The sequence below is a fragment of the Cervus elaphus genome, chromosome 17, assembly GCF_910594005.1.
Source record: "Cervus elaphus chromosome 17, mCerEla1.1, whole genome shotgun sequence".
NCBI lineage: Eukaryota > Metazoa > Chordata > Mammalia > Artiodactyla > Cervidae > Cervus > Cervus elaphus.
Window position 1 is genome coordinate 20,710,524 of NC_057831.1, and position 16,438 is coordinate 20,726,961.

Below are 16,438 nucleotides of genomic sequence, written 5' to 3' on the forward strand. Positions count from 1 at the left end.
GTTGGGGTTTTTTTGGCTTTTAAAAATTCTGGGAACAACTTCCATGGATGAGTGCATAGACGCTAATCAACTGAAGATCACAGCTCCATCTTCTACATCAGTCCCCAGAGAAGCAGATACTCTGCCTTCCAGTTGGAAGTTGAACTGAGCAGCAGACAGGATGGCAGTAACTTTAATCACCCTGCTTACAGTGTATCTAAGATTTTACTTTACTCTGACAGCCTTCTGTTTTTAAAGACTATCTATAATTCTGGCAATATTATTATTTGGAGTAACATTTATTATAATGACTTTGTGAAAAAAATAAATTGATTTCTGTTAGTTGATTTATCAGCTCTTTGAATCATTTATCTTCAAAGTATGATATGAGAAATTCTTTTGAATCCTTTTTATTATCCTCTTACTTTTGTCTAACTTTTTTATTAATGTCAAAACAAAAATCTGACTTTAAGTAATATGTATTCAAAAGTACCTTTTAAAATAATCTTCATATAATTTTTAAATAGTTATCCATTTGTTAAAATTTATACTAACTTTAGTATTTCTGAATACTTTATTTAGTATTTACATTTGGAAAACTTTTATAACAGGTATCTAATCTTTACAAGAGGTACCTAGAGGTAAAAATATCAAAAAACAAAAAGCAATTCTTCACAGATAAATTTAATCACTGGAGGCATGGCTTATTTTCATATTTGTGTTAGGAATGAATTTTAGACTCTATACTTTTCTTGTTACCTTTATAAATTCATATTTTTATGTTATTTTTTTCTTTTAAATATGGGTCAGCATTTCTGTCACAGATCCTAAATATCAAATATTTTCTCTCTCAATTCACAGAGATTAAAAGATGTTGGTGGAGAAGCATTTTACCCACTACTTGAAGATGAGTGAGTATATCATCTCCTTTTACATTTATTTTTCCTATCTGTTTATGTTATTCTGGTGAGAAGCTTGTACATTTTCTTTGCAAAGTTTTTCCTAAAATGAACACAAAAATGTGGTATTTTAATTTTTAAAAATTTTATACCTTTTGTCAACTTTTCTGCTTTTGTTTCTCTTTTACAGTCAGTCTAATTTACCTCATTCAAACAGCAATAATGAGCTGTCTGCAGCTGCCGCCCTCCCTTTAATCATCCGAGAGAGGGACACAGAGTACCAGCTAAACAGAATCATTCTCTTTGACAGGCTGCTAAAGGTAGAGATTCTAAAGTGTAAAGTGTTACAAGTGCCCGTATCCAGTCCTTTTCTTTTATTCATTCATAATTCTTAGGGAATCTTGATGTCATGAGAAGACTAATTCTTATGACTTATGTTTTCTGATTAATGTTAATTATAAATGATACCTGTTCATAGTATATAAAATTAAAAAGTAAACAAGATGCAGGAATCTATGCACAATCATATTAGATATTAATATCCTTACTATTTAAAGAACACCTAAAAACCAAAAGAAAAAAGCACTATTATCTAAACAGGGAAGTAGATAAAGAACACAATAGAAATACAACTAGTCAGTAAATCTATTAGAGAATGTATCCTTACTATTAATAGAAATGTAAAAAAGTAAAATAGCCTTTTCTTGCATACCAAATTAGCAGAGTAATTAAGATATATTAAGATTGGAACTCTCATTCTTTTGGAATAAGTGTAAGTTGATAGAAACATTTTGTACAATAATTGAAGGTATATATCAAGAGCATTAACAACATCCATACCGTTTATCCTAATATTTCTCTTCTAGAAATTTCTCATGACATACAAATTTACAAATAAATTTGTATGCAAAGATATAGGAGAAACTGTAATAATATATTTATGTAATACTTTCTGTATCATCAGATATTTTACAAAGAGCCTTACTTATATTACTTTACCTGTATGAAACTGATATTATTCTCAGAATGAGTCTTTCTTAATTCTTGCAGAGCACAAGATAGAGAGGTATGACTAAAAACAGTAGACTCAACTCCTCTCCTTGATTGTGTAATATGAGATTTACAGAAGATACAGAACTATTTCACTGCTAACTTTTATGTATTAATAACATCACAGTAATTTCAGGTACTTAGAAACGTTACAGTTCACCTTCAACTTTTTCACTGGTGTATTGAGAACTGGCTAAAGAGATGGCACTGGTAATTTGAGGTATTTTTCATATCTTTTTTTTTATCTGTAGGCTTATCCATATAAAAAAAATCAAATTTGGAAAGAAGCAAGAGTCGACATCCCTCCTCTTATGAGAGGTTTAACCTGGGCTGCTCTTCTGGGAGTTGAGGTAAAAAAGAAGAGAGAAGGTTAGAAGCTGATTAATAGTACTAGGAAAAAAGAATGAAAGTGCCTTCTGAATGCATACTTTTCAAGTTTTTAGAAAATTATTTAGTAAAATATGAGCATTAAGAATCTTTGGCAATTTTAAGTGAAAAGAATAAAGGAATAGACTAGATAGAGTAGAAAAACATAATTGAAAGTTTATTTACCCTAATAGTGTATTTAATGAACTCAAATTGTCTTGATTATTAATTTTAAAATCAGAATATTTTAAGAATATATATATCCATCATTTGTAAGTCTATAGACCTGCATATAAAGTATGTTCCTCTAGGAACAGGTTTGCCTATTTATAAGCAGTTCTGTCTAAGTTTGGAGAAGTCTTCCACTCTAATTTGAACCTTGTCAGAAATCATTAACATAATTTAGTGCCTTTTGACACATCTGTCTTGTCAGAAGCACACTGCTAAGAGAAGTAGCAACTTTATCTTGTACAATACCCTATCTGTGGCAGTGAGGAGAGGAGAGGTGGCACAAAAGTATTAGGGTGACTTGCAGTGCTCACAGAGAACAGCAGTCATGATAATGAGCCACACCCCGCCAGATTGTTCCCTTTTCTGTCAGTTTCCTTGGCCTCTTACCTTCATCTGTTCTCTTATAGATATCTTATGGCTGTCCATCACCTATTTTGTGTGTGTGAATTTTCCCAAATATTTTTAATCCTTTTCACTCTCTGTTGAAAGATTTCCTTTCTTCCTTTTTTATTCTTTTGGTGAGAATCTCTGAACACTTTTGAGTTTGGTTGCTTCTTTTATAAGAATGTCTAATGTTCTATACCATACATCAGTAGGTAGAATTGTAATTCTTTAAGCATATAAAATAACTTTAAGCATATAATGTCACTAAGGACTTCCAAGGTCCAAGTCTTTCATTAAATAGATGTACCAGAGAAGTTGATGCAGCACATAATGTCAGAATTTGAACCCCAAATTCCTGGCTCTTTCTCTACTGTTAAGGTTTACCAGACCAATAAGAATTGTTCTGTGCTTAGTCCTATAGAACATGACCAAAATTTTAAGTGGTTTATTCAATTGTTCTTTCTATAATGGTATAACTGAAAAATGTAAATGATTCCTCTAGTCTCTTAATGATTTTATAACTACATGATACTCCACTCTGATTCATCCCAAACTTCTGCTTCCTTGCGCTGAACTACCACTCCTGTAAACAGTTTCATTTTATTTTTGCTTTCATGACCAACTTTTAACAGGAATATTTCTTGTGGGATGAACCCCACTCCCTTCCCCTGAATTTAAAAAAATTTTCTCCTTGAAGTTTACTATGCGTGACACACAGTGATAAAGAACAGGAAGGCTGTGTTTTGTGTCATTGTGGAGGCTGGGAGATTGGCTAAGCATATTCATCAGCCACGTGACTCATTCAACATGTATGTCTTACAGTATGTATGATTCAGACATCTGCCTCAGCAAAATGGTAAATTGTTTCAGACTTTTATCACAAACTGTCAAAATGTAGAAAAGTTTTCTAAGGGTATACTTTGAGCTTGAGTGTGCCTGTCTATAACTGAGTGTGCTTTCAAAGACAGATGTTTTTAAGCTGATTTTGCCTAAATTTATAATTTATTAAAGGTATGATGAAGTCATTTATCTTCTCTTTTTTTATTTGCAGGGGGCTATTCATGCCAAGTATGATGCAATTGATAAAGACACTCCAATTCCTACAGATAGACAGGTATGATATAGCCTTTCTTTTTTTTTTTTTTTTTTGATATAGCCTTTCTTAAACAACCTAGATAAGTTTGCCAAATCTTTCAATTTTAGAAAGGCATGAGAAATTTTCTTCCTTTCATCATGAATACTCAGCAGCCTTTATATGCATATATTAGAGAAGCATAAGTCTTACCTCTCTCAGATATAGTCTTAATTTATTAGTGAGTCAGAACTATTCCTTTAAGGAGTTTAAGCCAAGTAATTTTTCCTAGTATGTACCTTTTTTGTCTGAAGAATTTGTGCTTTATTTAGACCAGATTGTAAAGTAAGATTTTTTGAAAACTAAATTAATATATACTTTTTCAAAAGAAATGATCTGCTTTTCTTATTTAAGTATACTTAAAACTTTTTAGTGTTCCTGGAGGATTAGTATAAAGTTCAAACACTTCAAAACATCAGGATTATTGTAGGCGGCCAATTCTTGAATTCATAATACAATTTCTCCTCTTCCTTGTCTTGGGATTTATTGGTGATCTGTCTATTATAGTTCTACCATATTGTTTTGCTGTTTCACAGATTGAAGTGGATATTCCTCGTTGTCATCAGTATGACGAGCTGTTATCCTCACCAGAAGGTCATGCAAAATTTCGGCGTGTCTTAAAAGCCTGGGTCGTGTCCCATCCTGATCTTGTGTATTGGCAAGGTAGCTTTTTCCCCCAATTACTAAGACTTTTTGAAGTGTTAGGAACATGTTGCATAACTGATAATTTTTAAAATCAAAACAAACTATCAAATTATCTTTGGCTTTAAGAAAAGTCAATAGTAAGCTATGCTCCATTTTTTGAGATGTTTATATGAGCACTTTTTTAAAAAACTTTGTCTAAATGTCTAGTGAATATCATATAAATGCATAACATTTAATGAGACAACTTGTCATCATGTTGATTAGCAAAGTATAAAGAATATTTTATACTGTTATAGTCTTTGTGCATACATTTTTAATCCTTGATGCAAATAATAAAATAATTTTGTACTGTAAATAATTTGGGGCTAGTTTATATTCTTGATACTTAATGATTTATAGCTTTTGCTTATCAGATTAGGATATTATTAGGTTATTAGGAATTGGGGAATATATATCACCCTGAAGTTCTCATTTTTTCTCTTTTTAAAAAATATCTATAATGCTCCATCTCCTTGATTTTTACCTTTTCTCATTACTCTTTTTGCTGTCATTGATAAATTCATGAGTGAGAAATCCATTCCACCTAGTGTTAGTTTTTAATTTGTTGTTATGAATAGTAATCTTTATATTTCAATTCTGTGTCTGTTTCTGGCCAAACTTGAAAATAAAGCTATTGTTTTTTTCTAGCTCTATTCATTTTAGAGTTCCATGTCTCCCTAACAGTTATAGATAAATTTATATACATTCTTTTAGCATGACAATGTGTGAATAGCATTATTATCAATAAAAGAAATGTCATGTATTTATATTTTACTTCACAATTTTTTAAAGAATTTTTTTTCATCTAATAAACATGTAAGAAGAGAAACATGTAAGAAAAATTTTCATCTCCTTGACAAGGAAACCTGTTTGGAGTTAAGTGATTACCAAGATCACACAGTCAGGGACTGTATTCAACCTTTCTATCATTTGTACATTTTTCTGTTACTATATTTCTCTCTTCAACTTATAATAACCTTAATAATAATAATGGTTGATTTATATTGGATGTTTACTATATGCTAGTCACTGTCGTTTACTCCTCACAATAACCCATAACATATTTCTGAATGGATCAAATGTATAATACTGAATCTATATGGAAGTAATGCAGAGATCTGAATAAGGTATGTATCTACAATTCTGCTGGATTATGTTTATTTTAATTTTTTCCCCAATCTCTCTCCATCAGGTCTTGACTCGCTTTGTGCTCCGTTTCTATATTTAAATTTCAATAATGAAGGTAAGCCTATTTATCATTTAAATAATTATTGTGTTTATTGTTCTAAAATATTTTATTCAAACATGAAAGCTTGCTCTCTTCCTAGTAGAGCCTGTAAATTTCTGTGAAATAATCTGTTGTGACTCATTTTAGAGGATGTGAAGGATTAATTTATTTCTGGAGGTTTTTAGCTATAACTAGAGATTTAGAGAGAACCTGATGGGTTATTCTAAATGCATTCATCTACTTTGGTGACCATTTTTATGAAACTTTGGAGAAAATTCTGTCCTCCAAAGAAGACTTTTTTAGAGATTAGTCTTCATTTATATATACTTTGTAAATGATTTGTAAGGAAAACAGTATTGATCTTGCATCCTCCGGAGTCTTTTATTTCACCTACTACTTCCTTTTTTTTTAAACCACTGCTTCCTTAATGAAGACTGAACCCTCTTGAGATTTGTATTTCCAGAAATTTGTCTTCTGTATGTTTCATATCACAGTTATTTATATACTAATTTAAATATATATTGAAGGACAGGGAAGCCTGGCATGCTTCATTCCATGGGGTCACAAGGGGTTGGACACAACTTGGCAACTGGACAACAGCAATATACTAATACAGTAACCCTTCTTTTGGTTAGTGGCTTTTTTCTTAATGACAAGGGTTTTTGTTTTGTTTTTTCTGTCCCCTGATATAATTCCTTTTTTATAGTAGTCTTTTGATAAATATTTAAATATTTATTATGAATATCCCATAGCATGAATCCTTAGAAACCTTAATCTCAGAATCTCCATCTCTTCAAATTCTGTTTCATATCAGAATTTGCATAGATTCCTGGAATTGAGTACTGGTAGCATAATCCCAGAGAACTAAAACTTCACTAAATGAATGCTTTTTAAAAATGCCAGTTCTCTAATATTACTTTTTAATCTAGACAAGAGGCCTTACTGTGTTTAGTTAAGCATAGTTCATTATGATACATGTTGATCTAAGAATGGCAAAGGATCTGTATTTGAAAGAACAATTATTACTAGTGTTTTTAAATCCAATGTTCTCAGACTCTTTTCTATGCATCAGTAAAAATTATGGATATTGAAGTTTATATAGCACAATAATGATTATTATGTTTAGAGATTTTAAAATGCATAAAGTTCTGATAATAAAGAATTTTATTTCTTGTAGGATAACGATTTCTGCAGTATTTTTTGTTTTTTGGTTATTGCTTTTTCTTTTTGCTGCTGCTACAGTAGTTTGAAATTGAAAAGTTACTGGAGTGGTTATCTCTTGTTGTGCACAATATTTTCTGTAGGGTTTCCCCCATATAATTTTGTGCTTCCATCAGTTATTAAGTAATTCCTATTTAAAAATAGATTCAAGGAATGTGTGCTGAGTGAGTGAATGACTGCTGATCTCTTACCTCATTAACTAATTTTTTATATTTGCCTTACTCTTTCTTAGCTCTGGCTTATGCCTGCATGTCTGCTTTTATCCCCAAATACCTGTACAACTTCTTCTTGAAAGACAACTCACATGTAATACAAGGTAAGGAAATGTTTCTTTGCCTTTTTATAGGGAAAGTTATATGTCAAATGTGATCAGTACTCAGTTAAATTTATGGTTTTGACTCAACAAAATATGGTGACAGTTTATCACTAAAACACATGAAGAAATAATTAAGTTTAATCTTTTCTCCAAGTCCACAAAATTATGGTGTTTTCTAATAATTGTTTAATATCTAATCTGAGTTTGGTTCAAATTCAGGTATGCCAGTTTAAGAAAATAAAAGTCCAGCTGTTTGTCTCTGTCACAATTAGCATTGCTAACAAAAAGTTTGCCATGGAACAAGCCTACTAGGAATTAATAAAAATGTAGTGTGAGCAATAATAATAAAATTTTCAAAATATGTAATAAAAAAGCTATGATGTAGGAGAGGAATAAGAATTTTAATATGATCTTATTAGAAGGGAGAAAGAGTATTCATTTTATATTTCATTGCAGAAATTTTTAGAAATACAAAGCTTCATTAAATCAGAAAATTGATGAGACATGATTGTGTGGCAAAGAACACCATTAAACCTCGCTTGAAATTTAAGTGCAAATTTCATAAATATCTTGATTCTTTTTTTTAAATGACTTTTACCCCAGATGGTGCAGTGTTAAAGAATCCCTGCCTTTGCAGGAATATCAGAAGACATGGACTCAGTCCTTAGGTCAGGAAGATCCCATGGAGTAGAAAATGGCAATCTACTACAGTATTCTTGCCTGGAAAATTCCATGGACAGAGGAGCCTTGCAGGCTGCAGTTCATGGGGTCACAAAGACTCAGACGCAACTGAGTGACTGAACACACACACGCTCACCTACATAGGTCACCTATCAGAAAATACTATTTTGGGAGATATTTTATCTCTTGATGGAAATTTTCATTATTATAAACCAAAATTAGAGTATTTTATGAACATTTTAAAAGATTCAGTAGTGAATCTATGGAATCTATTGTTTTAATTTTAGTACTAGTTTGTTTTTCAGTAGCTTCTCTTAAATTCTCTTAGATTGGTTTACAAATCAAAAGACACATGCATTTCAATTTGTTTCGTTTGTCCTAAGGAACTGTTAAATGCATTTTTGAAATAACTTGAAATTTGACATAATGCTGATATGACAGTGCTGGTATCATCAGTTCTGCCATATCTTTTCCTTTAAAGAAATTCTTCTGAATGTAACAAGCCATACTGTATCTCATTCTAAAGCCTATCCTGAGCAACCAAAACTTATGCCAGCCTTATAATGTATATTTACATATATGAAATAATATATGGTATATAATAATATGCAAAATAATTATACCTATTTTTGTGTGTATTATATATACACATATATATGTGTGTGTGTGTGTGTATATATATATATATATATATATATATTTTTTTTTTTTTTGGACATGAACTTGAGCAAACTCCAGAAGATGATGAGGGACAGGGAAGTCTGGCATACTGTAGTTCATGGGGTCAGGAAGAGTTGGACACAACTTGGCAACTGAACAACAGCAACGTATGTGCAGTTATAACACATATATAAATCCAGCCATCAGTGTTAGGCAGAACACAAGGAAAATGTTTTCATGATGGATTAGGTTTCTTCAGTAGATTCTTAATTAGCCATGTAATCCACCATAGTAGTTATCTTCTATCAAGCTCAGATAAGAAAGACATTTAATACACTGGACCATAGCTGTGGAGAATTGCCTGAGGTGTGACTTTCTGGTTTAAAATGAAGCGTGCGTGCATTCTTAGTCACTTCTGTTGTGTCCGACTCTCTGAGACCATATGGTCCATGGCCTGCCAGGCTCCTCTGTCCATAGGATTCTCCAGAAAAGAATACTGGAGTGGGTTGTCATTCTTTCTCCATTTTATTAATAAAAGTTAATAATCATATGCTTTCATCAACATAAAGTTGAATGTGTATGATTGTTGATGTAGCATACCTCTGGCTTCTAGGTAAATTGGGACTGTAAACATACCATCCCTAGCTGGAAAGAGAAAAATGAAGTTAAAAGTTGAATCCAGAAGTTCTCCCTTGGGATCTGTCCTGGATCTTCACTTTACTGGAACAAATTTCTATATCTGTATATGTAAATAAAATTGAGGTGTAATTATTCTGTATGTGACAGTGTTATTCCTTATTTCAGTATCTGTTTACAGTTTCTGAAAAAATGATAAATGTGAGACAGGTTTAATATCACTAGAGAAAATAATTTGTTGAATTTAATACGGAAAAAAGTCATTCATCATTTGAATAATTTGTGATTCAGGAAATGAACTGACAGCTCTAAAGGTAGAAAATAAGTTGTGACATAGCTTTTAACAAAAAGCTTTTCTTGTTTAATAATTAGCCATAAGTGATTGAAATAGTAACAAAACAAAATTATTTAATAAAATGTGTTTGCTTCGTGGAAAACTAAATCTAATTCAAAGTGTAAATAAAACTGTAATTTATGTGCATTTAATGTCTTCATTTGATATACTATGTAAAAGCAATGATTGTTTTAAACTTTATTGTCATTTCAGAGTATCTGACTGTGTTCTCTCAGATGATTGCATTTCATGATCCAGAGCTAAGCAATCATCTCAATGAGATTGGATTTATTCCAGATGTAAGTACTTGGTGCATTAATAGAAATGATGTTAGGAAAAAAAAAAAGCAGAAATTGGCAACACAACAGAATAAAACTGTTTTTAAAGTTTTGTTGTCATAAGAAGTCCATCTATCTAAACAACTATAGACTTTTATTATAAAATTTATATGGTTACGTACCATGTCTTCACTTAGTAAAGGGAAGTATCTTGTTTTTCTTGATGCTATCAAATTAATTTGAAAAACCTGTTAGTGGAATGTTGTATCAAATTGTGCTGTCAGCAGTTTTCACTTGGATTTTATGATATTCAGGCTTGTTTTGAAGAAGTAGGAAATTGGAACCTAGTGAATTCTTAAGTATTAATAGCTGCTTCTGTGTTTTGCTTGAGATATTACTTGGAAGCTTTGCCAGATTTTGGCTTACTTCATTAGCTTCTCAGGTTCTTTATCAAACCAAAAGTCAGAGCTGACTCTTGTTAGTCAGAGTGTAGCTTAGCCTGTTACTCACATGTAACTTGTGGCATGGAGTCAAACCTCTTTTAAAAGGCAGTTAGAGTACAATGTCATAGGTTTTTGTAAAACTGAAAAACAAATCCTTTCTGAGTTAGAGATCTCATTATTCCGTCTTAACCTTCTTTGTTTCCTATTCATACTGAAATGGGGAACTGAGTTCTGTTCACAGAGTCAAAGAATACCTTTCCTTTTAAGGCTTATATCCAGAAAACAGTATGTTGATGGTAAGATTAGGAGTGAAAATGTTTATATTAACACTATAAATGCAGCTAAAGTGTTAACACTTCAACAGTATAAATACTGGGTGATTTGAAGTTTAAAAATACTTTCATAAACATTTCATTTGATACTCAAATCAAATATGTAAGGTGTATAAAGCAAGTAATTTCATCATTTAATAGATAAGAAATTTAGTTTTTGAGAAGGTAATAAAACTAAATCTCAGGACATAAAATTTTAACATATCATTGGACAGCCCTCTGTCCCTAGTGTGGTTCATCTTTCAAGGGGAGAACAAAGACAAGACATAAGTGTGCTAATTCTAGCTCATTGCTCTGTGTGTTGTCCTGTGACTCTGTGGTGTGATCATCAGGCCTAAAGTAACCATCCTTAATATCCAGTGGGATTTGCTTCTAGGCCTGTGGAGAAATACCTTTTAGTGGAGTACATGGCTTATTCAATGAGGGCTCCAAAGTATATACACATATTATAAAACAAACAAATAAAATAAGATCAAACCCTACAATTATGTATGGTGATGAAAAACTATAAAAAATTAACCAATATAAGTATATATTATCATATTAAGTATTTATTTTTATATAACTCTGCCTTTCTTGCTTCACATTATAAATGTGATATATATTACAAGACAATACTAGATTAAATCTTATGGCTGGAATTGAAGAAATTACAGAGGAACTGATTGCCTAATTAGTAATGGTGTTAGATTTATGAGGGAAAAAAAACTAAACTGTAGACTTTTAAAAAGGGATTTCTTTTCAAAAAATTCCCTTGAAAGCACCACTGACCACTTGTGACTAAAACAGAAAACTATATTAATTTAGTTATACAGGTGGCGCTAGTGGTAAAGAATCCCCCTGCCAGTACAGGAGATGTAAGAGACATGGATTTGATCCCTGGGTTGGGAAGATCCCCTGGAGGAGGGAATGGCCTGGGAAATTCCATGAACAGAGGAGCCTGGTGAGCTATAGTCCATGCAGCCACAGAGTTGGACACAACTGAGCAATATACAAAAATATGTATGAAATTATAAAGACAATCTAATAAAATCCTTAGATAAATATTCTTGAACATAGGTAGAATGAAAAAAATCACATATGGAGAAATAGTTTATCTTAGTTAATCAGAATAATTAAACTCTGCAAGATGGTGGTATATGAGAGGAGGCAAGCAAAAAACAGTATCATTAAAAAAATAATACTGTAAACATAACTTAAGTGCTTACTGTGCACCAAACACTGCTCTCACCCTCTTGTAGCACTCACCTAATCTTCACAAGTTTGAAATCTAATTAAACAATGACTGTTAAATATTTATGCATAATATCGATTTGGGAAAGGCTAATAGCATGGCAGAAATAAAAGTCTAGATAACTATAACATGAAAGGTAAGAGTCATTGGCATTTCAACTTAAAAGTTTTCTAATGATTTTGCATCATTTGAGGGGAAATTAAATGTGCTCTTTGTAATATAGAAATCAAGTCAGGGAATCCTTTCAGATCTTGGATTTGATTTTACCCTACTTAAACCTAATAAACGAGCCTCTTACTGTTTCATGGATACTGGGAGAAAATCCAAGACTCCTTTGTCAGAGATAAAGGGCTTTCTCACTCACATCACAGCAAGCAGTGTGAGCATTAGCGCGTTTCTCTTGATTTCTCTGGGGCTCCCCTGGTGGTTCAGTGGTAAAAAATCTGCCTTCAATGCAGGAGGAGCCTCAGGAGACCGCTTTGGGTTCCATCCCTGGGTCTGGAAGATCCCCTAGAGGAAGGCATGGCAACCCACTGCAGTGTTCTTGCCTGGGAAAGCCCATGGACAGAGGAGCCTGGTGGGCTAAAATTCCGTAGCCTTCCAGAGTCGGACAGGATTGAAACGACTTAGCACACAAGCATGCACTTGATTGCTCTTGTTGCCAAGTCCCATAGAGATAACCCAGAAGATCCACATGCTACCTCCAGTTGCTGTGGATTGCACTACAGAGGGGAATCTTTATTATTAATTATTTAATAATTCACTAATTTTTATCAGTTCAGTTTAGTTTAGTCTCTCAGTTTAGTTGTTTGTCGCTCAGCTCTTTGCGACTCCCATGGACTATAGCATGCTAGGCTTCCTAGAGCTTGCTTAGACTCATGTCCATTGAGTTGGTGATGTCATCCAACCATCTCATCCTCTGTCATCCCCTTCTCCTCCTGCCTTCAATCTTTCCCAGCATCAGGGTCTTTTCCAATGAGTCAGTTCTTCGCATCAGTGGCCAAAGTTTTGGAGCTTCATTCAGCATCAGTCCTTCCAATGAATATTTAGGACTGATTTCCTTCAGGGTTGACTGGTTTGATCTCCTTGCAGTCCAAGGGACTCTCAAGAGTCTTCTCCAACACCACAGTTCAAAAGCATCAATTCTTCGGTGCTCAGCTTTCTTCATGATCCAACTCTCACATCCATATGTAACTACTACAAAAACCATAGCTTTGACTAGATGGTCCTTTGTTGGCAAAGTAATGTCTCTGCTTTCTAATAACACTGTCTAGATTTGTTGCTTCTCTTCCAAGGGGCAAGTGTCTTTTAATTTCTTGGCTGCAGTCACCATCTGCAGTGATTTTGGAGCCTAAGAAAATAAAGTCTGTCCTTGTTTCCATTGTTTCCCTATCTATTTGCCATGAAGTGATGGGACCAGATGCCATGATCTTTGTTTGCTGAATGTTGAGTTTTACGCCAGCTTTTTCAATCTCCTCTTTCACTTTCATCAAGAGGCTCTTTAGTTCCTCTTCACTTTCTGCCGTAAGAGTGCTATCATCTGCATATCTGAGGTTATTGATATTTCTCCCAGTAATCTTGATTCCAGCTTGTGCTTCCTCCAGCCCAGCATTTCTCATGATGTACTCTGCATATAAGTTAAATAAGCAGGGTGACAATACCTTGACACCTTGACATACTTGACATACTCCTTTCCTGATTTGGAACCACTCTGTTGTTCCATGTCCAGTTCTAACTGTTGCTTCCTGACCTGCATACAGATTTCTCAAGAGGCAGGTCAAGTGGTGTTTCTATCTCTTTAGGAATTTTCCACAGTTTATTGTGATCCACACAGTCAAAAGCTTTAGCATAGTCAATAAAGCAGAAGTAGATGTTTTTCTGGAACTCTCTTGCTTTTTCTGTGATCCTGCAGATGTTGGCAATTTGATCTCTGGTTTCTCTGCCTTTTCTAAATTCAGCTTGACATCTGGAAGTTCTTGTTTCATGTATTGTTGAAGCCTGGCTTGGAGAATTTTGAGCATTACTTTGCTAGCATGTGAGATGAGTACAATTGTGCAAGAGTTTGAACATTCTTTGGCATTACCTTTCTTTGGGATTGGAATGAAAACTGACCTTTTCCAGTCCTATGGTCACTGCTGAGTTTTCCAAATTTGCTGACATATTGAGCACTTTCACAGCATCATCTTTTAGGATTTGAAATAGCTCAACTGGAATTCCATCTCCTCCACTCGCTTTGTTCATAGTGATGCTCTCTAAGGCCCACTTGACTTCGCTTTGCAGGATGTCTGGCTCTAGGTGAGTGATCACACCATCATGGTTATCTGGTCATTAAGGTCTTTTTTGTATACTTCTGTGTATTCTTGCCACCTCTTCTTAATATCTTTTGCTTCTGTTAGGTCCATACCATTTCTGTCCTTTATTGTGCCCATCTTTGCATGAAATATTCCCTTGATATCTCTAATTTTCTTGAAGAGATCTCTAGTATTTCCCATTCTATTGTTTTCCACTATTTCTTGCATTGATCCCTGAGGAAGGCTTTCTTATCTCCTCTTGCTATTCTTTGGAACTCTGCATTCTTATATCTTTCCTTTTCTCCTTTGCCTCTAGCTTCTCTTCTTTTCACAGCTATTTGTAAGGCCTCATCAGACAACCATTTTACCTATTGCATTTCTTTTTCTTGGGGATGGTTTTGATCACTGCCTCTTGTACAATATCACAAACTTCCATCCATAGTTCTTCAGGCACTCTGTCTATCAATCTAATCCCTTGTGTCTATTTGTCACTTTGAATTCCATGGACTGTATAGAGTCCATGGGGTCGCAAAGAGTTGGACATGACTGAGTGACTTTAGCTTCACTTCAGACTGTAATTGTAAGGGATTTGATTTAGGTCATACCTGAATGGCCTAGTGGTTTTCCCTACTTTCTTCAATTTAAGTCTGAGCTTGTCAATAAGGAGTTCTTGATAAGAGCCACAATAAGCTCCCAGCCTTGTTTTTGCTGACTGTGTAGAGCTTCTCCATCTTCGGCTGCAAAGAATATAATCAGTCTGATTTCGGTATTGACCATCTGGTGATGTCTATGTGTAGTGTCATCTCTTGTGTTGTTGGAAGAGTGTGTTTGCTATGAACAGTGCTTTCTCTTGGCAAAACTCTATTAGCCTTTGTCCTGCTTCATTTTGTACTCCAAGACCAAGCTTGCCTATACTTCAGGTATCTCTTGACTTCCTACTTTTGCATTCCAATCCCCTATGATGAAAAGACAACTTTTTTTGGTGTTAGTTCTAGGAAGTCTTGTAGGTCTTCATAGAACCATTCAAATTCAACTTCTTCGGCATTAGTGGTTGGAGCATAGACTTGGATTACTCTGATACTGAATGGTTTGCCCTCGAAACGAACAGAGATCATTCTGTCATTTTTAAGATTGCACCCAACTATGCATTTCAGACTCTTTTTTTTACTATGAGGGCTGCTCCATTTCTTCTAAGGGATTCTTGCTCACAGTAGTTAGTAGATATAATAATTTTGATACAAAATCTTTATTTATGCTTCCCTCTCTATTATGACTTCCTTCTATAATTACTGGGGTATTTTTGTATAACATCTTGCAAAAGCTTTAATTCTAGTAAGGTAAAGTATTAGTTATTTTTATATATATATATGTGTGTGTGTGTGTGTGTGTGATTAGTCTTACGAGACATTCATAAGTCATGTTGGATGACGACAGTTCCTTGTGGGATGAGCATGTCCAGTATATGACAAATACTGAGCATCCCTAGCCCTTATCCCCTGGTTGCCTGCTAATAGCCCCTGATCATTATGACAATAAAATGCCTACATGTTATTTCTGAAAAATGACTACACGTATCTTCAAACATCCTCTAGGGAAGACTCTGTCACTATCGAGAATCCTAAAGTTAACAACAGAGAAGTGAGGGAAAGGAAAAATATCTTAACTTGGAAAAATCCCTTTTCTATGACTATTCTTCTGTCACAGAGAAAGGGCAAAATGAAAGATTTAACAAAGTTAAAATGTTAATAGGAAGGATGGTTTTTGGTTTTTGAAATCTTGATTTCTTTTATTGTGTTTTGTTGGCCTATTTCTCAGGTGTGTAGATAATATGAAAATGTTGAGACTATTTTTAAATTTAAGTTTGAAAACATTTTATATTTTTAATATAGAGATTATTAACAGTGAATAGTGGTGGGAGAGGTGTGATGAAATAGAGAATTTTTCTAACATTTTCATTATTCTGTTAATAATCACACACTTTTAACTGCATGTTACCAGTTTGTACATGCAGTCTTTCTTTCTCCTCCCCCACCAGATCATAGCCTTCAGTGCTCTGTCT

General features: G+C 33.6%; 1 protein-coding gene across 3 annotated transcripts in view; it reads left to right on the plus strand.

Moving 5' to 3' along the window:
* The window catches only part of TBCK (TBC1 domain containing kinase), a 195,072-nt gene that overhangs the window by 74,223 nt on the left and 104,411 nt on the right, over positions 1–16,438 (plus strand). For all 3 annotated transcript variants that reach the window (XM_043870827.1, XM_043870829.1, XM_043870828.1), the window contains exons 13-20: positions 841–890; positions 1,069–1,198; positions 2,180–2,278; positions 3,961–4,023; positions 4,578–4,704; positions 5,918–5,968; positions 7,407–7,490; positions 10,015–10,100. In XM_043870827.1, the coding sequence (XP_043726762.1) occupies positions 841–890; positions 1,069–1,198; positions 2,180–2,278; positions 3,961–4,023; positions 4,578–4,704; positions 5,918–5,968; positions 7,407–7,490; positions 10,015–10,100 (690 nt within the window). The remainder of the gene's footprint in view (positions 1–840; positions 891–1,068; positions 1,199–2,179; positions 2,279–3,960; positions 4,024–4,577; positions 4,705–5,917; positions 5,969–7,406; positions 7,491–10,014; positions 10,101–16,438) is intronic.